The 27,266-nt window shown below is 35.4% G+C and overlaps 2 protein-coding genes across 5 annotated transcripts; one reads left to right on the forward strand and one right to left on the reverse strand.

Annotated features, from left to right (window-relative positions):
- Positions 1-246: 246 nt before the first annotated feature.
- Positions 247-14,815, reverse strand: LOC117916556 (E3 ubiquitin-protein ligase RNFT1-like). 4 transcript variants are annotated; one of them, XM_034832647.1, is made up of 9 exons: positions 14,710-14,815; positions 13,914-14,638; positions 13,551-13,636; positions 13,237-13,405; positions 12,546-12,634; positions 12,277-12,441; positions 8,574-8,651; positions 4,283-4,386; positions 247-760 (listed from the first exon to the last, which is right to left on the reverse strand). In XM_034832647.1, exons 2-9 carry the CDS (start codon positions 14,467-14,469, stop codon positions 655-657), a joined length of 1,353 nt encoding a protein of 450 aa, XP_034688538.1. In that variant the 5' UTR covers positions 14,470-14,638; positions 14,710-14,815; the 3' UTR covers positions 247-654. The 4 variants fall into 4 exon arrangements, with proteins under 4 accessions (XP_034688538.1, XP_034688539.1, XP_034688541.1 ...); XM_034832648.1 differs by having other exon boundaries at positions 13,914-14,645; positions 14,710-14,780; XM_034832650.1 differs by having other exon boundaries at positions 13,551-13,627; positions 13,914-14,777.
- Positions 14,816-22,303: 7,488 nt separating this feature from the next.
- On the forward strand, positions 22,304-26,598 carry LOC117916560 (KH domain-containing protein At3g08620-like). Its single transcript, XM_034832654.1, has 7 exons — positions 22,304-22,571; positions 22,663-22,751; positions 23,483-23,634; positions 25,146-25,262; positions 25,412-25,528; positions 25,700-25,843; positions 26,156-26,598. The coding sequence occupies exons 1-7, from the start codon at positions 22,492-22,494 to the stop codon at positions 26,300-26,302; spliced, it is 846 nt and encodes a 281-aa protein (XP_034688545.1). The 5' UTR covers positions 22,304-22,491; the 3' UTR covers positions 26,303-26,598.
- Positions 26,599-27,266: the final 668 nt, after the last annotated feature.

Genomic DNA, 27,266 nt, shown 5'->3' on the forward strand with positions numbered 1-27,266 from the left:
CGTTTTGCCACCTTTGGACCCCTAGGCCCTAGGGCACTTCCATATTTGCCATTTTTCATGCTCTGTGCTCTCTGTAGGGCTATGAAACATGCTCCATTGCACTACAACACACCTGAAGTCAACCAACAAGAGAGATGACTAAATCACTATCTGCCTTGTGGGAAAAACATAATGAATGACCACTTCACAATCAATCTTAGCTCGAATGAGAGAGAGAGAGAGAGGGTTTCTGTTTACATATAATAAACCTTTTATAAACAATATATATATATATAGATATATGTGTATGTGTCACAAGGCAACCGTCTATTTGAGAATCCATTGAGAAGTCAATAAAATATATCCTCCAAGAATACAACATATGTAAAAATAAAAATAAAAACCTCTATAGACAATATGATATATGTCATAAAGCTACCCATATGGTTTTATCCATTGACAGACCAATGACATATATCCACCTCGCGCATACAACATTACATTGAGATACAACTACTCCACCTCCAGTTTGGGTCTTCCAGATGGACTAGACACGGGAAAATAGTAACTCAGCAAAAATTCTACTCTGAATTAATGGTGAAACTCGATATTTTCCAACCAAGTGATCTCTGGTCTCAAGGCACAAGTTGCCTGATTATCTTTGCAAGTAAAATCCTAAAATATCTGGAAAAACAGACTAGTCGATCCATCACCATATGATCTGATATCAGCAGGTTTAACCAAGGCCCTGCACAATGGGCATGTCCTCTCTCGCTCAAACCTGAAAAAACATGATCCCCATCCAGAACGCTTAGGAACAGAAGAGAAAAGGCAATATATAAAAGCATTATATACAAAATTTGAAACCCAAATATAGAGGGTAAACTAACTAACACACATGTGCATATGTTAATGGAGTGAAGGTTTATGAAAGATTCACACACCTTATGGTGAAATACACATCCTATGAAGATGGAACGAGAAATGGCACAAGATAAGACATAAAAATTGCAGAGAGCATATACATGCTCTGAAACCGAGGTGAGCCTCCATTCAAAATGACTGATGGTCTCTCTCATTACTACATTTATTTCTACCCTTCCTAGTCATCCACACCTTAGGATTATAGAAATTTAAATCTAATAAAATTGACAATTACACTAAAGAGGATACTGCCCCATGAAATTGATCAAAAGGTGAGACGTTTTCTAGAGAGAATTTTAAAATGAACTCTAAGTTGTCTTGTTCTTATGAATTGTTATTGTGTGGTCACTCCAACTTTTGATGGATCTTCAGCTCTTCATGCTAATTTTTCAACATCTACTAAGGATACTTTGCTTACTGCTGTAATATTTTTTTTGCTAGGCATTAAAAAATACATTGGCTTCTCTATCAAATTGCTTTTCCCCTTTTATTCAATCCGTGCTCACTCATTGACGAAATATTATTTAAATTGGTTTTTTTAAGCCACTATTGTCATAGAGTTGATTAGCACATAGCTTTCTTCAATATTTCCATCCCTCGGACTATTATTGGAAGGTAGAAAATTAATAGTGTGAACAGGAGAATTACCCAAAACATCATAAACATCTTGATGAATTTCCTTTTTTAAATCAGAAACAAAGATAGTCATTTAACAGTAAATACAAAGAATGATGAGCAATCTTTCCAAGATGTACAATTTCTGATTAGAAAGCTGCACATACACTTCACAAAAACTAAAACTATCTGCATAGACTGTAGGCAGAAAAAGTAATGTACACACTATAAAAGCTTTAAGCACTTATAGGGAAAAAAAGTCTCCAACAAAGGAGACCAAGTGCTTAATAAAAGTTTCCAAGATGGTAAAAACCTTTTTAAATTGTATACTTTCACAAAACTTGAAATTGACCCGACACCATCATCTGTTATGGTGATATCTCCCATTTTCTTCGAACCATTTTAGATTATGAGTTTTCTTTCAATGTTATGTAAAATCCATTCAAACCCAAAGGGAATGCCTAAACACATCCCAAGCCTTTGCTCTTACACGTATCACACAAGTCATCACAAATGAAATTGTTTTAACTAAAGCATTGAAATCCATAAACTAAGTGTATGTATTGTCATATCCTTGATATTTATAATTTGCCAAATATGATCCCTGAACATATATGAACAGGTACTTGTTCATGCGGTTCAACAAAATTGATGGCCTTAGTGTCTTATATAATTTTCCTTTTAGGCTTTTACATAGGTGCCAATACTACAACCTAATCTCCACTCTTCATGGATGATTGAACCAAGAGAATGAAATTGATTATGCTTGGATAATTCTCACCCTCGATATCTTCAATCCTAATTTTTTTTTTTTTTTTTTGGTAGATAAAGAAAATGTAATATAAATAAAAAAGGGTATACACAATATATACAAAGTAACCATAGGACCCAAAAGGGAAATGCAAAGACACAAAAACTAACAAACCCGCCCTATAAAGAGCCTAACCAATCCACAAATCCTAACATCGACAAAGAACCGTCCCCAATATACAATTTAACCTAATCCCAAAAAAGGCCTTATGCAAAGACACTTTTTTCCGTTGTTGAGGACCCACAGATCCCATGCTCCATCGCACACATGAAGTAACCATCATCTTCTCCTTTCTTTCAGCTTTCATTACAGGGAACCACCTGATCCACCCAAGGTGGGAGTTCCCACCATAGCTGAACTGAGAAACAGGACTGCCCTACAGCTACCTATAAACTGCCCGACACCTTCCTCCCATTTGTCTTGACCAAAACCCTAGCTGACTGTAGATTCTTCCCCTTCTCCCCCCATCCCCCACCCCCCAGGGGCAGTCTCCTCATCTACCCTTAGGAATCTCCCACAAGCATCACCCACCTAATTGAAGAAAACTCTGCCCCAAAGGAACAGCAATAGTCCTAACCAGCCTTACCCAATCACTTTTTGCCCAAACACTCTTTCTAAAACAGCCAACCTCTAGGTTCCATCTATCAAGCAAAAGAGATTTTTGTTTATAAACCTGTTCACCTTCTTGCAGAACCCTATGTGGTCAAAATCAAACAGAATCAACAAACCTCCCAACAAGGACAAAGATAGATTCCCTTTTAATCTCCAAAACTTCCTAGCCCAATCCTTTAAAAGGGTTAAAGACAGGGTCTCATCCGCGGATTCTCCCCATCTCCCCACCAAGCACTGATAAGGTGATGCAACTTGTTGAAGGCATTAGCATCCCCAAGTTGTAACCACACCAAATCAAACTCACTCTCCCGAGGCACTCCCCCCTCCTTAGCCAGAGAGGCATCAGTCCTAGTCCCCACAATCCGTTCCCTCTGAACAGGGAGAGCCCTAGCATTTAACACAACTGCTTTAAACTATACTTCACCCCACAAGTTCTCAATTTCTGAGCTAGAACTGACCACCCTCCCAGCAATCCCTTACCTTCAGGGAAGGTCAAAACAAACCTTTTTGTTTCCACTGAAAAGACTAAACACAAAGAAACCTTCAAGCCTCATTAGGACGCAATTGGAGTTTATAGCTTCTTCCACCCTCTAGCCAAGAGTTGCTGAAGACTTTCAAATTCGTTTTCTGACAGCAAGCTTCCACTCCTTCCAATAATGAAGCCAAGCCTTTTTCTCCAAATGAAATCCACATCGAAAAGCTTCTTCCCCTCTCAGTAGTCACCCGAGACAACTTTCCTTTTGACAAAATCCACCGAAATCTCAAAGAATTTCGGATCAATCCCAAACCAAACTCTGCCTCTAGACATGTTTCAGCTGATCTCCATTAATGCTGAAGGCTTTGGCAGTCAACTAATGCATCTATGTTTACAACCATGATTGCTTTTGTTTATCAACACAAATGCACAAATTCCAGTAGACATATATCAAATCTGCAATTAAAGGTAGAGGACCTTGAACACAATCAACTGTTGCAGGTAAGCATATCTTCACTCCTAATTTACTGAAACCAAATTTCCTAAATCTTGTCTTAGGCTTGCTTACCTTCAAATGTTCTTATTCCATCCATCCATAGTTCTTATTTTTCTCTTCAGTATGTCCACATCAACTAAAATTAAATTGTTAATGAAGAAAACACACCAAGCGACCTCTTCCAAGGTAATACTGATACAGTTCATCCATAACCTTGAGGAAAGATTGGGGTCTTTCTTGGTTAAAGGTCATGAAGAGTAGATTTAACACCTCAATGCATGGAACAGAAAATTATTCATGAAAGAGAAAAAAGAGGTTAGAAATCATAATCCTTATAGGATTAGAGATACTGAAGGCAGAAAGAGGTTACCATTCTGATACACAGTCTTCACAAAATATGTGTTTACACCGAAGCAAAATCGGAGCATGCATCTTCTCCTGGCATATAGCACAGAGATCCCCTGCTGCATTAACCTGCATTAAATTACAAATAACTTAGATTGCAACACTTCTATGCAAGAATAAAACAACCAGGAAGGATCTATGACCTTAAAATAATAATAATAATAATAATAATAATAATAATAAAAAATAAAAATTCAAAGATCATCCAAGCATCAGAAAAACTGCTACCTTTCTTTTTAATTTTTTATTTTTGGTTCGTTAGGTGGTATGAGAACAATTTTTATTGAAATATTTTTTTTAAAGTCACTGTGCTTGGGGGTTACAATTTACCTAGGCCAAAGATCCAACAAATTTTCTTAATATGGACTTGGTTCCTAAAAAGAAATAACATGTGTGCAAGTACTACCCATAGCCACTATGTCATATATACCAATACCTCTTTGACCACCTAGATCTTGTTTTTGACAAGCAAAGTATTGAAATGGGGCCACTAGACTTTCTTAATGAAATGAAATTGAAAGGACTGAGCAGCATATATGAAATGTGACTAACACCTCTTAATCTACACACAATTTGACATTTAATGTCTACCTACATCCATTCAAGGGTTTGGAAGTTCATAAGGTATTTTAGGAATTGGGGCCAATCTTCTAGGTCCAGCACCACCTCTTGATTGAAGAGGTGGTTTGAGGGTTTTGATTTGGTGGTTGAAATGAATGTTAATTGAATTAGCTGCATGTCCCTAAACAAGGTAAGCCATCTTCGGGCATCAATCCTCTCAATAGTTCTTTGTAATCAACCACCTCTAAAGGGATTCATTCTCAATTGCAAATCTTTAACACCATTTACTGAGAAGAGCCTTCTTTATAATGGAGAAACTTCTAATACTCAAATTCTCACTCATCTTTTCCATACAAACTATCGGCCAATTCACCAAATGTGGCTTGCTCTTAAACACTGCTTCAACCTTAGACCTACTTTTCCCCACATGAGAAGTAATGAAGTGTGGTATATTGATAAGCTATATAGGATGTTTTTTTATCAAAGTTAATCTTCCTCCTTTTGATTGTTTATATATATATAATCGAGAAACCTTCCATGGCCAAGCTTGTCCATGTGAACCCAAACCTCGGGGTGCTGACCGCCCCACAACAACTAGCACCAGGTAAGTTCAAGGTATCATCAATCGCAAGATTCAAACCCAAGATCGTGTGCCACTTACTGAGACCACACTTATTAGTGTTCGCCCCAACTAATTGGGCTACCCTGGCAAGTTTCCTCCTTCTGATAGATACCCAAACCTCATAGAACCTACTAAAGGCAAAACCACATAATTTTAGTCTCCCAAATTAAATTCTTGAATATAATTCCAATTTAACATTAACAAGCTCAAAATGGGTACCAACAAATTCATCTACGGTAGAGGTTCACAAAGAAGTATAGAAATAAAACAAGTTTCAAAATATCTCCATACATCTCCATCCATCCTAAAAAAATTTGGCATTCCTTTCTAGCCAAATAGTCCAAATCAAAGTGAGACTAATCACACACCATAGACCCTAACCTCTTAAAAGACTTACAACCTTCGAAGGGTAAAACCATCATCTATCACATTTTTGAAGAGGAAAGGGGGCATGCATACAAAATCCCAATAAGTATAACTAGTTTATGACACAGTCGTAAAGCTAATGAAGTGAGCAAAGTAAAAAGAGATTGTGAACTTTTTCACCACTAGCCAAGCACAAAACACACTGACTAAGAAAAAAGGCTTTGAAAGGACTCCTCTTTTAAAGCGTGTTGTTGGTATTAACTTTCTTATTCACCATAAGTCACACAAAGGCCTTGACTTTAGGGGAGACCTTTAAGCTCTAAACAAAGAAAGGAATTAAATTAGATAAAGTTCTAAAAAAGAAACTAACTAGGAAAAAATATGAGATGATAAAAAATAATAGAATTTCACATCTAGAAAAATAGGTGAATTTTTTTTTATAAGCAAAGATCAAAGAAAGATATACCTAGAACAGAGAGAACATGAGACACAAAAAGGTTTGCTTATCACAAGGGAAAAAAACTACTAAAAAATCAAATTGAGGTTGGAGTAAATTCAAAGAGAGTTCCTAAGGCACTTTTGTGCAAATGGAATTGGCGATATGCAACTAAACAAGGTGCCTTTTAGCCACAAGTCATTAGTGGAAAATAAGGGGAGTAAGAGGGTGGGTGGTGGTCCCGTGAAGTTAGAGATGGGTATGGATTCAAGCTTTGGAAATCTATTAGGAAGGAGTGAAACAAATTTGTTCATAGTTCTTCCTTTGTGGAGGGTAATAGAAGAAGGGTGGAGTTTTGAAAGGATAAATGGTGTAGGAATGAACCGTTGTGCGTTTCCTTCCCTTCTTTATATGCCTTAGAGGGGTCATTGGAACCCTTGTTTCTCAAGACTTTTAAATGATTGGGAAGTGGACAAAGTTAATGATTTATTTCCAATGTTGCAAGGAAAAGTTGATAGTGTGAGGAAAGACAAGATGATGCGGATGAACTTGAACAACAATAAGTTCTTTGTTAAGCATATATATGTTGCATTGGAACTGAGAGTTTTGATTTCCTTTCTAAAGAGAGTAGTTTGGAATTTGTGGGTGCCTTCTAAAGTTAACTTTTTTGCATGGGAGGCTACTTTGGGAAAGGTTTTGACTATAGGTCAACTTAAAAAAAGAGTGTGATCTTTGGTCAATAGATGTTTTCTTTGCAAAGAAGAGGAAGAATCCATAGGTCACATCCTCCTCCATCGTTCAAAGGTCAAGGTCCTTTGGCAGTCGTTGTTTGATCTGTTCGGTATCTATTGGGTGCAAGTTACTATCGTTAAGGAAGCTCTATTAGGGTAACATAGTTCCTATGTGGGAAAAAGACGAGAGAAGGTTTGGAGAGCAATTCCTTTATGTATTTTTTAAACAATTTGGAAGGAAAGGAATCATAGGTTGTTTGATAATAAGGAGCATTCAACTCGATATTTGAAACTTTCCTTTCTTAGTAATTTGTTTATTTGGATAAAGATGTACATAGAGATAAATTCTATATCTTTATACAATTTCGTAAAGTGGTTGGGATCTTGTTAAGAGAGGGTGTTGTTTTTTGTGTTCTCTCTTGTTAATTATGCTTTTAGGCGCTATTTGTATATATCCTATGTGCTTTGGTGCGTCCTTTTGGTGCTTTATATATATCATGCACTTTTTGCTTATCAAAAAAGGAAAAGAAAGGTTCTCCACCTCCCATAAATAGTGAAGACCTAAGTACAAGATGGGCCACTATAAAATTTTGTACTCTAAAAGCAAGGCAAATCCATTTAAGATGACCTACATTGATTCCTAATGATACTCTTGTCAAAATTAATCTTCAACCCTAGGACAAATCCAAAAATCAAGAGAACAAGCTTGAAGATTTACAAGCCATCTACTCTTAAGGCTTGAGAAAAAGAAAAACGGCATTATTGGTAAATTGTAAATAAGTCACCATGGATTTACCTCTCCCTACAAAAAATCCCTTCAGAATGCCATATTGTTTGGCTCTCAAAAACAATCTATCAACACATCTGATGGCTTTGAAATCGTTCTACGATTTCTCTCTTTTCATATAGTCTAAAACCAGCATAAAAGAGTCATCCTTCAAACTAATCGTTCTTTTTTCTAATAAAATTTCCATGACACCCTAACAAAAACTGCATGAAGTCCTAAACCCTTCATAAAGAATACCTAAGAAGATCCTAAGTTGAAGCTACTTTATACCAAGGTAGTTAGAGACTTAAACCTTCAAAATTAGGATGTCAGAGAGTTGAATAATAGTCTAGAGAGCTACACATGAATCTTCAAATCAAGGATGCTAGAGAAATGAAAGACAATCCAAAGAGCCCTTCATTAATCAAAGATCTCCCCACAATCCCTTTGCCATTCTCACCCTCAATATGCACTTCTCAAGCCAAGTGTCCTCACTCCATCCTACCCATCTTAGCACATTTTTAAGCCAAGTCCCCATATCCTATAATCTGTTGGAGTGAAGGATCAAACACCTAAAAACATACCAGCACATAAACCCATGCAACATAGCCCATGGGTAGAATAGAGTTCAATGGGTTCCAAGGGAAAATCTTGTAATCCAAAGCATACCAACATTTGTATACATAAATACATGCAAACCTTTTTTCATGGGCAAACAAAAAGAAGATGCACACATTTTTGTAAAGATGTATAACTCAAAAAGAATTTACCAACCTGTTCAGATGTGGCATAAGACCCATAATGCACCTCCTTACGCGATAAGGCCCTCAATGCAGCAAAGAAGGATTGAACCTAACATCCAGAAAATATAAGAATTTATAATAATGCAATAACAATAATACTAATAAGTAATAATAACAACAATAAAATGATAATAGTAAAAATTAATAAATAACAATAATGATACGAATAATATCTTATCAAAAAATAATAAAAATTGGAGTTTGACATTGAAAAGGTTGGACATTTGTAAGCTTGACATTGAAAAGGCTTGTGATCATGTTAATTGGAGTTCTATTATGCCAATGCGGATGAATCGGTGGATCACCTTCTCATCCATTGTGGGGTAGCTAAAGAGTTATGGCACTTTCTCTTCTCCTTCTTTGACATTTTGTAGGTTCTTCCTTTTTCTATTAAGGATTTGTTGGAGGGATGGCACAGTAGCTTTGTAGGTTTGGAGTAAAGCCCCTTTTTGCCTTTTATGGATAATTTGGAAGGAGCAAAATCATTTGAAGGGGAACAACACACTATCCAAGCCCTTAAGGATTCCCTCATAACTAAGGGTTCCTTTTAGGAGACAGGTAGGAAGGCCCAACCTCTTTATTAGATTTTATAGAATGGGTGGACTCTTCTTTTTAACATGGTTTTGTAGCTACTATAGCTGATTTTTTTGTTTCACTTGTGTACTTCCAATATACTGTATTTTCCACTTTAGTTTGACATCCCTTTTATAGTCATTAATATATATACTCTTATTTGCCTATAAAAAAAAAAAAAAAAGGTTTTGGCTCCAAATGAATTAACTAAATCATATGGTGCATCTATCTAGTGTGTTTCTTTGTCTTGGTCAATGGATTGCCCTCAAGTTTCTACCAAAGTTCTAGAGGCTTGAGACAAGGTAATCCATTGTCCCATTATCTATTCATTATGGCCATGGAGGTTCTCTCCCACATTCTTATCAGGGCAAAGGAGGGTTTTATAAAAGACTTCTCGATCAAGGGAAGATTTGGAGGGGGGGTGGAGGTCTCTCATTTGTTATTTGTAGATAATATTCTCATTCTTTGTGATGCTAGTAAGGAGAACCTAGAGTACCAAAGAGGGTACGCTTCTCTAGATTGACTTTAAGTCAAGAAATATGCTCAAACACGACCAAAATTATCTTAAAAGTTTCCAATTCTTATGGACAATCTCTTGAAAAAAGATAGTGTCGCCTGCAAATTGCAAGTGGGAAGCAATAGTCCCACTCTTACCAACCCTAAAACCTCCTAATACCTGCTCTCCTTAGCCCTCAACATCAATCTACTTAGCACATCAACTACAATGGTAAAGAGAAAAGGAGATAAATGATCTCCTTGTCGCAATCCTCTAGAAGCTTTGACCCAACCTTTGGCGTTACCATTTACTAGAACTACAAAAGAGACAAAAGGATAAACAACCTCTCATCCAAGTCCTCCATTTAAGAGTGAACCCCTTCCTTTCAAGTGCATGGTCTAAAAAGCCCCAATCCACGTGATATAGGCCTTTTTAAAATCAATCTTGAAAACTGCCCCTTCCTCTCCAAACCATCTTTTCTCATCCACTATCTCATAGGTTATCAACATGGTGTCCAACTTTGCCTTCCCTGAACAAAAGCTCCTTGTGTGATATGAATAGTTTCATTGAGAACACTTTGTAACTGCCCTGATAAGACTTTGGCTATGACCTTATACAAACAAGTGACCAAGCTGATAGGTCTAAAATCAAACATCCTTTTGGTTTGACTTTTTTTAGGCACTAATGCAATGAAGGTGGCATTCATGCTTTGATTAGATACCCCACTTCTATGAAACTCTAAGAACACCTTAATTAAATCCTCTTTAATCACATCCCAACACTCCTGAAACATAGCAATAGTGAAGCCATTAAGGCCAAGAGCTTTAACCTTATCTAACTGAAATATGGCTTGATGAATCTCTTCTTCAGTAAAGGCACGTTCCAACCTAGCTACACTCTCTGCCGAAATGGGTGACCAATCTAATCTAACCCTTCTAACCTCCAAGATTCTCCAGGGGGGGGGGCTCGCATATAACTTCTTAAAAAACTGCAAAATCTCTGCTGAAATGCTATCAATTTTACCCAAAATTGCTCCTCCTTTATTTTCCAAGGTCTTTCTATCCTTCATGTTGCGCCTACCATTAGCCACCTTATAGAAAAAATTTAGAATTACAATCCCCTTCTTTTACCCACATCACCGTAGATTTTTGCCATCAATGTACCTCCTCTTTTAACTGTAGCTCCTCCAACTCCCCTTTTCGAATGGTTCTCTGCTTTGAAAGCTCTAACGAAAGATTCATTTCCTTCTCTAAACATCAATATTAGCAATATCAATAAGAATGTTTTTCTTCCTTTCTTTTAACTCTCCAAAAGTCACTTTGTTCCACTCTTTCAATTAGGATTTAACAAATTGTAACTTCGTCATAAACTTATGACGACCCTTCTCACCCATCACACTGGAATTCTCTCCACCAAATAGTAAAATTATCTTTGAATTCTAGATGGAACAACCACATGTTCTTAAATCTAAAAGGAGTAGACTTTACCAAAGCCCTAATCTACCTCTTCAAAAAATGTTTGGGTAGCTGATATATAGGACGATGGTAGTTGAAGCCCTAGGTTTATAAGACAATTGCATGATTGGGAATTCAAGGAAGTAGAAGTCTTTTTCAAGAATTTGCATCAACATTCCATTAGTATGAACACTAAAGATAATTTGGTGTGGTTGTTCATGAAGAATGGCAACTTTATAGTTAAGTCCTTCTATTTCTCTTTATCAAATAGGAGGTCAGAGCCATTTCCATCTGGCATAGTCTAGAACTCTTAGGTGCCATCGAGGATTAGCTTTTTTGCTTGTGAAGCAACATGGGGTAGGATTCTAACTCTAGATCAACTCAAAAGGAAGGGTTCGAAGATCCTAACAAATGCTACATGTGCAAAGAAAAAGAAGAAATGGCTGACCATATTCTACTTCATTATTTGAAAGCAATTTTTTTGTGGCAGCTGATTTATGCTCTTTTTGGGGTGCGGTGCAATGGGTTATGTACTCTTCAGTTATGAGTGCTCTTTTGAGTGAGTGTGGGTAGGAAAGAAGAGAAAGAATGCTTAGATGGTTGCTCCACTGTGTTTGTTTTGGGCTATTTGGAGGGATAGAAACAAGAGAGCTTTTTAAAATTGTGAAAATAGGGACCAAGCAATTAGACATTCCTTCTTGTATCTTTTTGGATTGGATTAGAGTGTGCATAGGGGATTGTTCCTTGTCAATGTTGGATTTTGTGAATTGGTTAGGTTCTAAGTAGAGAGTGGTTGCTCTTCTTTGTGCCCTTGCACTATTCTTTTGGCCTTTTGGCTTCTTTGTATACATCATGTACACCTTCCTGGTTTTCTTTTGCTGATAATACAATCTTTACTCACCAAAATAAATAATGATGATGATATGAATAATAATCTTTTTTATAGGAAAATATAAATCATGTATATAATATTAATAATAATAATAATATGCCATGCAAAACCATTCTACTTGACATTAAGTGCATCAATTTTTTTCTGCTTTTTTAATGGCAACTTGACATTAAATCCTTCTGCTTTCTAGGGGATTTTATGTAATCAAAAGCATGAAAAGTCGAAATTGACAGGATTGTATATCTATAGAAAAGCATACCTTCTCAACAACTGATGTAAGCTTAAAAGTTAAATACAACCCTGTAGTCAATGAAGAAAAGAGGCTTCCATATTCTTTGTTCAAAAAGAACCGATACCAGACTGGTGTAGGCAACAAGGCACGGTACAGCAACAATAGATACTCAACAAGAGTTAGCATCTGACCCTGGAAAAACAAAACATATGTGGTCAAGAAGTTCTGGAAAATATAAAGGAAAGACTAGAAGCATAAACACTAAATAACTTTGGGAAATTCATTATTTAAGTTACCTGCTTACGATAATCACGGCCTCTACTATTTTTGTAATACATCAAAAGTAAGCACTTTAAAGCCATTGCTGCTTGACGCACCATTGTATCTGAATAGGGAAACAAACACTGAGAATGTGCCATGGATCTATCAATCCAACAATTAATGCACAGAAGCATCCAACCAGATTTATTGACCAATGGATGGGGCAGAAAAGTAGAAACATGTCGTATTCGACTAAAAGACACCCATGAAATGTGATCCAAAGACAGTTTCAATGGTGAAAGTATTACAGAAGGTACTTGTTGATAACAGCACCATTCATTTTAACAGAACATGTGTCAATCATAATATGGGAATGGAAAAAATGTCCACCGATGTTGTCAAATTTGTTCCATTTTGGTGCCACAGGGTACCATTTTATAAAGTGGAACATAAAGGCTCTTGGTCTACTTCAAGTCATCTCAACCTACATCAATCTACTTGAATTTTTATCGCCTTCTGACAATCTTCTATTTGGCTATCATAGTCCATGTCATTATCCTGTTGCCTCTATTTTTTATGTGCCAGTGACATCTGGAAGGTGAGAATTTTACTTTCAAGCACAATCTCAGTTATGTATAAATTCCACAACATATTGCCATAGCCACTTGAGGCATATACACATTTTTCTAAGTAAATACGGATAAAAGAGCACTTTCAAGTGTTTACCATTCACCATGATGATGAAAATAGCATGCCAGAATGGAGGTATTGCTTTTGGAGGAAGCAAAACCAGAGGATATAGAAGGTCATTATTCCGATACCACCAATAAACACAGATAACATGAAGCATAAACACTGCAGTGATGCCCGTGAGAACAGATAATTTTCTTTCCCCCTGCAGAAACCAGCTTCTCCATTATCATAAACCCAGAAAAAAAAAAAAAAAAAAAAAAAAAAGGTATATAAGTAAGGTGAATTATTTGCTGGCTTAAAACTAATAGTCCTTGGAAGCTTGGAAAAGAAAATGCAAGTCACAACACCTTTAGAGCTGTCTGCTTTCGTAGAATATCATTTGATTTAAACATGACTGCAGCAATCCAAATCGTAACAAAGAAACCTGAAATATCTTGCACAATAACAAAGTTAGGTCTACATGGATCGGGAACAAGTCAGTCGAATAGTCCAACAAGAGGTACAGCATAAGATGTACAACTTAAGTAACATTTTTAAAACTAGAGTTCAGGCCATGAATAGAAATTTGGCAATATCTGTGTCTAAGAAACCAACCCATACAATCAACACAAAAGCATGTTGTCTAGCTATGTGTTTCACTGAAACAAAAAACCACATCATGATTATGATGGCTTGAGGGGAGAAACAAAGGAAAGAGGATAGAGAAGTACCTTGCAAATGTTGTCTGATGAAAACAACCAATAAAAGCAAAGAAAATGGAAGAATCTGCTCGATCCATCTGGCAAATTGCTGAATATCGTATCTCTGATAAGAAGAATCCCTGTTATTAACACTGCCCCCATTGGCAGGCTCCCCATCGGCAGCTGACCCGCCAGAATTAACAGCCGCTACACCACTCCCACTTTCATTCCTGCTAGTGTCCGAAACGGCGGGAGCCTCAGAAATTTGCTCCGATGAAGAACGGTCATTGTCAAGAGAAACGGCTTCTCGCTCTTGCTCTCCAGCACCGATAATCCTAATGGAAACCTCCTCAGGAGTGGAGGCAGGAGACGACGGATCGTGATCGCGATCGCGATCGTCGGAGCGGGACTGAAAGCTATCGAGCGAAGCAGGTGAAGGAGCAATCAAGCCGTCGGTTTCCTGAGAAGAAGAAGACCTGGTGCTGAAAATACCAGAATACTCCAAAAGCGCCGCCAATGGCGCCTGGATGAAGTTGGAAGCAGCGATATGGATTCCGTATCTTGAATTGCTACCAGACGTCTCCATTTTCCTCCAAAAAAAAAAAAAAGAAAAAAAAAACCCTAACCTCGTCCCAAAACCAAATAGAATCCCAAAATGCACGCCCTAGCTCACAGCGGTGATCAACCAATCAGAAATGAGACCCACCTCCCCCCTCTCTTGACCCTAATCGTCCAATCATTCCAATCCACAAAACCTGAAAACTAAAAGAATTCATCAAATTGAGAGGACAATTGCAACTGAGAATCATAATCATCAGAATCTCACCATGTTGGTCTACTACGGCGTCGGCCTTTGAATAAGAAAACAAGTATTCATCCGCAGATACGGGGATGAGCGTCCCCGTCATCCCCATGGACACCCATATATATATATAATATATGTAATGTATGGCGTATTCTATTCTAATTCTATACGTAGGTCGTAACCCTTAGGGCAAGGAGCCTGATTCTCGATTCTTCTTACATACATTATTATTATTATATACATCACTCTCGTTGTATTATTGAATCGAAACCGGCTGAGGTATCAAAAACTTCGTAAAGATACATTAATCCCACCATACCACACCATTTGATTTTATTACTTTATATTTATTTTTAGTGTTATTATTTTATACTTGATTTTTATTAATCATATCTTTATACTCTTATCCAATATATTTAACTATCTACTTGTAATAATTGAGAGGTTTTTACAATTCTTTATTTGCCCTCCCTCTCAATCATTTTTCCTTCTCTGACTTTTATCAATTTTCATTAGCGGCTAAGAGATCTAAGTTTTTTATTTTAAAATTAGTTTTTAAGAATAATTTAAAAAATAATAAATTTTAATTATTATTAATGATTAAATTCCATTTGAAAATTTAAATATAAAAATAATTTTTCAACTTATTTTATGAGCTGCTTTAAAAATAATAAAGCAATGATTTTCAAAGTATTCTCTATTTTTAAAATTATTACTTGAAATACTTTATAAAAAATACTTTAAATTTATTATAAAACAATATATCTTCAAAATGTTAATAAAAAGCTTGACAAATAATTTTTCTAAATTAAATTGAAAAATTGCTTTTGAGGGCAATTAGCAAACATACCCTTATCTTTCTTACTAGTTTCTAATAAAATATATCAACATGGTTAAAAATTATTTTTAAAAAAAATCAGGGTATTTAACAATTATAAAACATAAAACTATTTTCTTTCCTAAAAACGTAAAATACGATATATCTCATATGTTTTCATCCATTTTTGTAGTTATTAATTTTAAAAATAATTATATTTTTCACTTTGTTGTCATTCATTTTCTCACTATTATTTTAGACATTAATTATAATAAATATCAAAAATAAAATATTACACATAAAAATCGCTTTAAAAAATTAAAATATAAAAAAATATTAAATTATTTTAAATTCTCATACAGATTTTTAAAACTACTTTTCTACATGTGTTTTTTAGACAAATGTGTCTTCGATGATTCTAATTTCTACGGGGCGCATTTACTATAAACTTCTATTCGGCCGTTCAACCTAGCTCGATCTCTGGTCCATCTGCCCTACGGTGCTCCCAATTCAACTGATTCAATATCAAGAGGGCAACCCATGAACCCTATGTTTGATTTGGGCCCAGGCATCTTCTCCCAAATGTGTCTACTTTGATTTCCATGGTTTGATGTAGTAGATCCACAATGCATTTACCTGGAGGCACTGCCTTAATGGTCTAGTTTGACAAACTTATAACCAAAAATAGATTTTTAAAATTTTTGTTTCAAAAATAAATTTTATTGTTTGAGGATTTCTTTTCAGCATGTTCTAAGAATATATATACTACGTAATATGAATAACACACAAAGCATATGAAGTGGCCTTGAGGATGGCCTTCATTGTAGCATAAGGGCACACAACCAATGTTGGAGAATGAACATGCGCCCTAGACTTCAACATTTGTATTGTCAATTATACATTGTCAATTTCTTTTCGGCTATGTTTAGTTCCCGGAAAATGCTAAGGAAAAGAAAAAAAATTATGTGGAAAATGATTTTCTTTAGTTTGGATGATATGGAAAAAAAAAATATAAAGGAAAATAGTAGGGAAAATGTTATGATATTTTCCCAACTATTTTCCTTAAAAAATACTGAGGAAAATAAGAGAAAAAGATAAGGGAAAGGAAGAGGGAAATCTTCAGATCGGGTTGGTCTGATAGGTTCTGAGGGCAAACAGGATGCAATTTTGAAGGATCTGGGTTGGGTTCTTGCGTCACTGGCAACTGTGGGTCAGGGACCATCGAATGCAACGGTGTCGATGCTGCCTCGCCGACGACACTGGTGGAATTCACTCTCGGCACCGACGGGCAAGACTTCTACGACGTGAGCCTCATCGATGGTTGCAACCTGTCAATGACAATGGAAGGGAGTGGTTGGTCATGAATGTGCACGTCGACAGGCTGCACGGTAGATCTGAACCAGGGTTGTCTGACGGAGCTGAAGGTCGGAGACGGCAGCATATGCAGGAGTGCGTGCGAGGCATTTGGGAGCCCGGAGTACCGTTGCAGTAGCGCGTACAGTACACCCGCCACCTAAGACAACTTGTTAATAACTATTGATAATCAAACAAGAGTACAAAATTTATTTTATTATTCAACAAATTAATAACAATCCAAGACAATTTTATTTTTCTTCCGTTTTTCCTTAATTTTTTTTCATGGTTAACCAAATAAAAGAAAATAATTTTTTTTCCCTTAAATTTTCTATGATAACCAAACAAGTTAAAAAATTTATTTTCATTTTCTTAACTTTTTCTTTTCTCCCAATTTTCTTTCTCTCGTATTTTCCGGAACCAAACATAGCCTTCCTCTTTGTTCTATTGCCTCTTGAATCCTACACTACATTGTTGGGCAATATCTTCAATGTTACGATTGAGTGGAGTGCTTAAGCCAAAGTGATATCTACGTCAACTTTTGCTTTTCCCAATTCTATCATCCTAATAAATCTAAAGGAGATCCCTACCATTCAAAATTTCCGGAATATTTTCAAAAGATAGTTTTTGAAAACAATTTTAAAAACAAATCTCGATTATTGCCCATAACAAAATTTCATTAAAGAACTAAAATATGAAATTTTAAAATGATTCTAAAAAATAGATAGCAGATTCCAAAACGATTATCAAACCGTTGTGGGCTCTCTTGGGGGGGGGGGGGGGGGGGGGAAGGCTTGGATCGACACACATAAATGGGGGCTTACTATTTAAACCAACATATGCCGATTCTTATTCAAGAACCTCCCCACATGGGAAGGAGCACTTTTGGGCTTTAGTTTGCCAGCCATGTCTGTTCAATGGCACTATTGATGATCCTGCGCTTGGATTGAATAGGAAGAGTTTATCCCTTGATTTTAGTTCGCACCAAGATAAATAAATGGTGAGGTGGAAAGATATTACGATAAGATTATTTTTTAAATATTAGAAATTGTTTTAACTTTATATTTAGTAGATATTCTTTTTAGTAAGAAAATATTGTATAAAACATTTCATATATTCATGTTTTCTTTTAAATTTAATAAGAAAAGTTATTAGAAATATTTTTATTATGTCAATGGAGTAAATAAAAATATGAAAAAGGAAGACACAAACCTTATGGAATAATAAAAAACATGGGATGTATCAAGGCTTATAGTTAACTTTTTTATTATCTGTAATTTATTTAGATTATTTTATTAAAAGGGTTATTAAAAATCCAATTTTTGAAGTTTAACATTTCATCATTTTTTCGACCTGGTTCCAATAAAAATGTCCTCATTTTTTATTGTAAAAATGAATTTTTTAAAAAAATTTATATATAAATATTTGGAATGATAAATGACATTTATGTCAAAAGTAAATTACTTTTCAAGTAAAAATATAGTAAGAGTTAGATTCATAAATTTGAGGGTTATTTCATCATTTTAACCAATTAATTAAAAAAAAAATTGTATGGTATAATAGAAAGGGAAAAAATATGTTGTATAACACTTATCCTTCACAATAATATGTACCGTCATGTTTATCAATTACATCTTTTTATTAAATTGAAATTGATTTAAATTTTTTATGCATGTATTTGCTAGTGCAATATGTTATGTAGTTTAGACTTGCAATTTTGTTTCGTTTATCATGAGTTATGACTTTTCTAAATTTATGTGTCTTACTCTCTTTTAAAGAGTTAAGGTCGGTGTACGATCAGTTTAGATAATACATATAAATATAGAAAGATTCGAGAGAGATTGATTGAATTTAATTATGATATGAAATTGCGTATTAGATTTTAAAACGAAATGTAAAGTTTTTAAAAATATTGTTAGTATTGAAGAACTAGCTATTCATAGTGCTCTTAAAGGGCACTCAAGTAGGCAAATTTCAAATTCTACGTTTCTTTTTTCCCATATTTTAAATCAATTTTATTTGGAAAAATTCTAGATTCTATCCACTAAGTATTTTGCCTTGTAGTGCAAACAAAAGGAAGAAGGAAATGAACTTATCCAACGTAAATCAAAGCATAAACTCAACCAACTTCAATACTACCATATGCAACCTTATTTTAAAAAAGGTTATGCATCTTCAAGTTTATCAATTACATATTGATTTTAGATTTTTTGATTAAAAATGTTATTAAACCAAAAAAAACCTCTTAATTATAGTGACATTCTCTAGAAAAACAAAACTCTAAAATAAAAGAATTAAAATATATAATAGAGGCAACTCATCAATTATCATATATATATATATATATATATATATATATATATATATATATATATATATATATATATATATATATATATATAATTATCTATGGCGTTGCCCCTTCAACTCCTAAATTGATCGAGCATCTCAATCCCTATAAGTTGATTGGGTAACTTGACCTCCGACATTCCGAAAGAAATGTAATAAAATTGATTCAAACTTCACAATCAAATAAGGATAGAGTGAAATAAAATCAAACCCTAACCTATCCTGGTTTTTTTTTTTTTTAAAAAAAAAAGAATCTTAAACCCATCTTGAACCGGTTTACTTTTTTCTCAAACTTGTGACACTAAATGAGATGATTACCCAAAAAAATTCATCATATTACCATCCTTACATGGGGGTGAGATGAGCACGAGTTTTATGACCTATTTGGCAACATTTTTTTTTTTTAAAAAGTAGTTATTAAAAAACAAAATTTGAAAATAACCAATTGTCAATTATTTTTCAAAAACGAAATTTTGTTTCTAAACTTAAATATGAAAAACAGTTTTTACCAGCATATTCTCCATACTTTACATTTATATATAATTTAAAGCTTTGAACGCATTTTCCTCCATTTGAATTGTTGGTCATAATACTCCACCAAAATTATTTTCTATCAAAAGATTTTCTTTTTAAGTTAGAAAATTATTTACGAAAGTAGTTAACAAACAAACACTACCTTCTAAAATAAAAAGAAGAAGGGAATGGAATTATCCGACATAAATCAAAGCAAGAACTTAGCCAACCTCCTCAATGCGATATGCAACCTTATGTTAAATTTACAAGCCACTTCACCAAATTTTGACACCTAATGACTAATGCTCAATTCTCAAGTTTGCTATAAGTAAGATCAAAGATTCATAGATTATCATATATGATGACGATTTTGAATGTTTATGACTCCTCATATAGTGATTTATGATCACACTCTAGTCTCTAACATCCCTTTTGGCAACCCTCAGAGAAGAAGAAGAAGAGACAATTGGTGGGGGGGAGGGTGAGTGTTGGTATCATTTCCTACCCCAGAAACTACACATATGATGGACAAATAGATATTTCGTAGTTATATTGTTGCATTCCAATCCAGGAGGATTCCGCAAGATGTGCATGATTTTAATAATTTGGAGCTTCCCAATGGTTTATTGTGACCCACACATTGTTGTCTCCGGCCCAACGTGCACTGCCACAGACTTTTTAAAGCTCACCTAATAGGAATCCTATGCTTCATTTTCACCCATCTCTCCTTAGACAACTCTTTTTTGTATCTTCTTGTAAAAACTTCCACCTATAAAAAAATGAAAAATGCCACCCAACAATTTCAACGAGGATTGTAAAAAGGTGTGGTTGAATTGGTTTTCAAAGGAAAAGCCTAGTTTAATCCATATTTTCAATTTATATTTGAATCAAAATCAAACCCATCTTTTAGTGATAGAAAAATCAAGTATGTTTAGGATAAATTTGGATTTAATTTAAATGATGGATTGAATAGAAGAGTGCGTTTGATAATAATTTTAGTAAATGTTTTTAAGTTTTATAACACTTAGAAAATTTTCAATCATCCTTTAAATATCATAAAACATCAAACACAATTCTTATAATTACTATCAAACATTAAACTAAGTTAATAAATTCATTAAAAGTGTGTTTGGTAATGATTTTATCATGTATTTACAATATTTTTAATATTTAAAAAATAAATATTTTCAAGTATTAAAAAAATTAAAAACACTTTTAAGAATTATTACCAAATAAACTCTAAATCTTAATAAAATATGTCTTTAACATCAAATAAATTTAACTTGAGTTTTGAGATTCAAAATATATTTGAAACTTCTAACCCAAAATATAATGAGTATGTTTAAAAATTAATTTAACCATTATGTAATAATAATAAATTAAATTATATAAAACATATAATAATAAAAAATAAAAATAAAAACTCATTAAACACCATACAACTATAAATCATAAAATTTGGAAGTCTTCTTTGAAAACAAACCAATTCAATTGGATTAAAAATTGATGATACTTTTAAAAACACTTCTAACATAAAGATAGTTTTTGAAAAGAAAATGAGGTAATTTTTCAAATAACATTTAAATTCACGTTGATAGTAATTTTAAAAAATATGTTTTTTTTCCATGATACTTGTAAAATAAAAGTTATCAAATATTAAAAATACTAAAAGCATCCCCTACGACCACTGTTCCTCAAAAACACTTTCAAAGCACTCTAGATCGGGTCAGTTTTTTCGATCTTGACTTATTTCATGGGTTCCAACTTCCAACCCCATTAAGCTTTGATCCTGAAGTTCCTTACTCGGCAACAAAAGTACTGACTTATTAGCACTATAATTGAATCCTTGTTTCTTGCGAGAGAATCGTTAGGTAGGTGGGGATGAACTGGTGATGCTTGCGACAGTTCAAACTCTCAGCCCTTGCAGGTCGTGAGCGAGGCCCTTCTGCAGTAAATGCATGATCAGCAGCAGCATCTTAACTCAGATGGGATAGAGAAATTGTCTTGGTTGCAGTAAGTAATATAGGTATGGTGACGCGGCTCGGTCTCACCCTTTTGTTTCCCGTGACAATATTTGTAGCCTTAGACCAGCTAACGACTAAACTTGTACTAGAAACTAGTCATTAACCTCCATTTTCATCAGATCTAGTGATTTGAAAAGGCTTGACGAGTTGGCTTAAAGCCCCAGGATTTTCCTACTACAAGATGAATTGGGTTGAAGCTTTGAAGGTGGGGTAACCGAAAGTATATGCATGATGGGGGGAGATGAGAAGTGTGTGAGATGGATAGAGACCAGATACTTTTCAAGATCCCGGTTGAACTACGTAGTCGTGTCTCAGCGTTGTGAAATGGTAGCGTGTAGCAACGCAGTTGAACGGGAACTTGCTGTCAGTGTCAGACGTCTACTCTACAATCTTACAGCAAAAGCACCTTCTCTCTCTCCCCTGTAAAAATACAAAAAAACAAAGCAGGGTAAAAGAAAAATGCAGAGTCCCATTAAAACCCCACACCTATTTAAACCAAACCCTCCCTTGCTGAACTAAAAAATGCCACTCATTATTTGATTTGTACCTTTTTCCCTTTTCTTTTTTCTTTTTTTCCATTTTCCTCAGTATTTATTTTTCTCCTTTCAGGGGTTCACTCAGCATACCTTTCCACCTTCTACCTCACGGATTTCTCTCTCTTCCTCTCTCTGCAACCTAAATTTCAAGTTTCAAGTTTCAACCCCTTTTTTTCTGTTTTTCTTTTTGCATATTCTTGGTGTGGAAGTCATGTCAGGTTTATACACTCAGAATTTCTCGTCTGCCAGAGCTCTTTCTCCTCACATAAGAACAGCACCAGATGTTGAGAGGTGTGTGTTGCTTTGTTGAAGCTGTTTCATAATCATTGTTTTTTCTTTCTTTTGCTTTATTAATTTCTGGGTGTTGTGTAATTTCTTGCAGTCAGTATTTGACTGAGCTGTTAGCAGAGTACCAGAAGCTAGTACCCTTCATGCAAGTTCTTCCCGTATGCAGCCGACTTTTGAATCAAGGTTCCGTCTCCACTATGAATTCCGGATCTGGGTTTTCTGCGTTTTCATAGGATTTATTGTTTTTGCCCGCCTGTTTTCATACTATTCTAACCCAGTTCTTGTCTTGCTTTAACATTTCCCCCATTTTTTCTATTTATTTCACTGTTATGGGTATGACTGCTAATTGGGTCTTAACAGGGTCTTCTCTCACCTTTCATATTGAATTTTAAGACTTCAATTTTTTTTCAATTTGCATTAGGGTGACTATTGTGGGTTAGAATTTGATCTGCTACCTGTGCAGCGGCACTGTTTTTCGAACTTCGGCTAGAGATTCCTTGTTGGGTACCTGTATAATGTTTGACAAAAGTCTTTATTTGTATTTCTCTGAGCAAGAATTGAATTTATCCTTGGATGTTTGCCAGGACAGTCTGGCTGATCCAATTGTCTGTATATGGGATCAAAATCGGGTAATTATTAGACAGCAAGATGAATGCATTGGTCCCTTGGATGGCTTCAATGCTTTTACCGAGCTGTCTTGATTCATATTGATTCTTACTTTCCATGGCAGTTCTTCTTTGATAGCCAACTAGGATGAAAGACTTTTTGCATTACCTTCTCACACCTTGTTATAGCTGTGAATTTCTTTTGAAAGATATTTTACATGTTCTGGACCTCAGGTTTTGTTATCAAATAGTTCACTACTATTCGGAAGAAAAATGGTTTACTAGGTTACTACACTTTAATGTTCACAGAGATATTACGGGTTTCCGGTATGATCCCAAAGCAAGGGTTTGGCGACTTCGACAGACTGCAGCGCGGAAGCCCTAGTCCCCTGGGTTCTTCTGAAATGATGCCAAATATTAGAGGAACAAGTTTAGGTGGCTGGAATGGCCTGCCACATGAGGTAAGCGCTCACATATTTGTTTCAACATAGCACCCCTGGTTTGCCTCTCTATGCCTTCTATTTTCTTCTACAGTTCTACTCCACAATTTAATATGCATTATTCTCCTTTTTATCATTTGCTGCTAAATTTAATAAAATGAGTGTAATATTACATAAGTTACTTGCATGGGATTCCCCATTAACTTGCCATTTCTTGAATAAAAAAGAAAGCACATTAATGGAAACGACAATTTGAACATACTAGATGAAGACTAGCTTCAATTTCTGGTGCTTCAAGGATCCACAACATCATATCTTGGAGTTAAGTTCATATGATCACCTATTTTGTCATGTTCATGCCGTGCTAAGCTCGTATCCATATATTAAATTTAGATTTAGTTGTCATTATGACCAATAGAGAAATGGTAGCATATTGCTCATTCAAGATTCAGTATGAGAGACCAAGATGGTCTTCGTTTAAGAATATTTCTTAGCAGTGACGGATATATTTATTATATCTAAGGTTGATGGTTATGAAATACATATTTTGTGTTTTCTTGAAAAGAAGCTTTAAATATCATATCCAAAAATCATAGGAGCTATCATAGGCTGTGTTGTAACTTCAGTGCCAATGTTTGGTAGCTGTATATTACATAAGGTTGGTATATGGACAATTGTTAAGATATTTTTTTTCCCTTCTACCTGGTGAACGACAAAATGGCTCAATTTTAGGGATGCTGCCATATGCAGAAGTTGAGCCTGAATGAGCATGAATCTCTTGGGAAATGAAGTTGATATGCACTTTACCCCTTGAACTGTATTGGTTAATAGCAAGCCTTTTGTCTTGGGGGTTTCTATGGATCAAGCCCCAAATGAGTGTGGCATAATTGGTGTCCCAAACGAGTGTGGCATAATTGGTGTCCCCAAAATATAGACCCATTTTGAATGTTAAATCAACGATCCATTTTCTGTTAAGAGGAATAACTGGCTCATCTATACAGTTTCATCAGTCAAAGTATTCTGAATGGATACAAATTTAAACCTCAAGGCAACCTGAACATTAAGGACCTCACACCCTGATCATGCTCACCTGGGTTGATTAGCCATTGACATCCCTAGCTCTGTCAGTTTTTAAGTGTATCTGATCGCTTCTGTGCAGAGAAGAAAGGTGCTTGCATGGATGTCAGGCAACCTAAATAATCACATCCATATTTCAGAGGGTGAACTTGCTGCACTAAAAAATTTTTTGAAATTTTTGATTGGCATCTATTGTCCACTCCCCATGCAGTTGACTAGTCGCTGTAATATTTTGAACCCTAGCTGGTTCAATATGAATTTTGCTACCATTATGTCTCTATTTCCTTCTATCCTACTGTATGCTCCTCTGAGCAACCTAAGTAAGAAATTGTTTTATCTCATGTATTAAAAATCCTTTTGTTGATTTTTTATTTCCTCTTAATTATTGTTTAACCATCAACTAACAATCCTGATTCCTGTTATGATAATAAGACCTTAGTTGCATTCTGTAACAGAGACTAGGTGGACCACAGGGGATGACAATGGACTGGCAGGCACCACCAGGAAGCCCAAGTTCCTATATTGTGAAGAAGATATTGCGTTTGGAGATTCCTGTAGATAGCTATCCCAATGTAGGATATGTACTACTCACCACTGTTTTCTTTGAAGATATTTTGTTTCATTTTAATATGATGTTTTTAAATAAAATATGATCATTCTGAAGTTCTTTATATAGAGGCTAACATATTTTGGTTGGATGCATTTCCTTGTGGATATTTAGTTCAATTTTGTTGGACGGCTCCTGGGCCCTAGAGGCAATTCATTAAAGAGAGTGGAAGCTTCCACAGGTTGCCGTGTATATATCAGAGGAAAAGGCTCAATTAAGGATCCTGACAAGGTAATTCTTTTCTCAAGCCTTAACACTTTTAGTGTTATACTGATTTCTAATTCTTCTAAAATCCCATCAACTAGGTCAAACTTGAACTCTGAACTTGATTGCAGAGTTGTTTTTTCTTTATATCTATCTGTTTTTTCATACATTTTTGTTTATTGCCTTTTTACTCTCAAGGAGGAGGAGTTAAGGGGAAGACCAGGCTATGAGCACTTGAACGACCCATTATACATTTTGATTGAGGCAGAATTACCTGTCAGTATTGTTGATGTACAGTTGAGACGGGCACAGGAAATTATTGAAGAATTGCTCAAACCTGTGGTAATTACTTTTCACTTGATCTTTTCTTCCAAATGTTCATTGGCTATTTAGATACTTCCCTAAATTTTTTCTTTCTTTTCACCACTCTTTTGCTGTGATCAACTATCAACTGCAGGGACATGAGGTGACAGAGAAGTTCTTTTTGACTCTGTGAATCCTCATGGCAGGATCTTCATTCCTTTCTATCTTTCTCTTTTTCTTTTCTTTTTTTTTTTTTTTTCTTTTTTTGCCATCATGTGGAGAAATGCAGATTCTCAGAATTGTGTGCATGGAGGATAATAATACTCATTTCCCACATCTTCCAATCTGCAGGATGAGTCACATGATTTCTATAAGAGGCAACAGCTACGAGAACTAGCTTTGCTAAATTCCAACTTCAGAGAAGAGAGCCCTCAACCCAGAGGCAGTGCCTCTCCTTTCAGTTCCAGTGGAATGAAGCGTGCCAAAACTGGTCGGTAGGGATTCATTTGATTCATTCTCCTTGATGGTTCCTCAACAACTCCCATATCGGATATTGTCGCCAAACTATGCCTCTCAATGTATCTGGATTCTGTATAGCTACAAAGAGGAGCTACAGAACCTGGCTGGTGAGTTTTAACTCAGGTCCTTTTTCGACTAAAGAAAGAAATCATCTCTTATAGCTTTTGTCACTGTACTAGCTTCTTGTTGTAAAAGTAGAACAATCATTGGATTTATTTCTCTAATTAACCTTGACTTGTTAATTTGATAAGTGTGGAAATTTTATTAATTGTGTATTATCTGGCTTTTGGGGGGATCTTGAGGACTAACTTCATATGGATGTGCTCTTTTTTTTTTTTCTTTCTAAGAATTGTAAAACTTTATCTGCTAAGAGGGCTTGTGCATAGTGCCAGGCTCTTTGTCATTACTGGAGAGGTTTTACCCTTAAATTCATGTTGTGGGAGTACTTACGCATACTAGGTTGGCATCAAGATTGCAGCAAGTCCTGTACTCGAATCTGGAATTCCCATCAAGAAAAATGAAAACAAAAACTGGTCTGGTAAAGTAGTGGGAGAGTGATGATTTTGCCCATTTTGTGGGACAAAAGGAGTCTGATAAAAGTACTTTTGGAGAGAGTGTTAAGAGGCATTGGAATGAGACAACGTTTGAAGGTGGGGCAAGGGAAAGGCAACCTCAGAAAAGAGTGGGTGAGGGAAAAGAGATGATAACTGATAAGCAAACCTCTTTGTGACAGTGCAGTTAAAGATTGTCCGAGCAAAGACCTTCCTGATTTCCAACTTTTGTCCACGAGGGACCCCATATGGCATTATGGCGGAGTTGACAGGTTCCACAGCTCCATCCTCACACCTCGCACCTACCCTCCCTTCCTGCATCCACATTGGCTGCTTTAAAAAAGAACCTTCTACGTGTATAATGTTAAAAACTTCTTCCTCCACATGATTGC

This window comes from Vitis riparia, chromosome 6, assembly GCF_004353265.1.
Source record: "Vitis riparia cultivar Riparia Gloire de Montpellier isolate 1030 chromosome 6, EGFV_Vit.rip_1.0, whole genome shotgun sequence".
Lineage (NCBI taxonomy): Eukaryota > Viridiplantae > Streptophyta > Magnoliopsida > Vitales > Vitaceae > Vitis > Vitis riparia.

Bases quoted from the DNA above. Each gene is read 5' to 3' on its own strand.
- LOC117916556 (XM_034832647.1), bottom strand. From the start codon at position 14,469: ATGGAGACGTCTGGTAGCAATTCAAGATACGGAATCCATATCGCTGCT. The intron at 13,406-13,550 runs GTGTTGTGACTT...TGGTTTCTGCAG, and splicing joins GAAAGCAGACAGCTCTAAAG to GGGGAAAGAAAATTATCTGT. The intron at 12,635-13,236 runs GTAAACACTTGA...TTCCCTATTCAG, and splicing joins TTTCATCATCATGGTGAATG to ATACAATGGTGCGTCAAGCA.
- LOC117916560 (XM_034832654.1), top strand. From the start codon at position 22,492: ATGTCAGGTTTATACACTCAGAATTTCTCGTCTGCCAGAGCTCTTTCT. The intron at 22,572-22,662 runs GTGTGTGTTGCT...AATTTCTTGCAG, and splicing joins ACAGCACCAGATGTTGAGAG to TCAGTATTTGACTGAGCTGT. The intron at 25,263-25,411 runs GTAGGATATGTA...GTGGATATTTAG, and splicing joins CTGTAGATAGCTATCCCAAT to TTCAATTTTGTTGGACGGCT.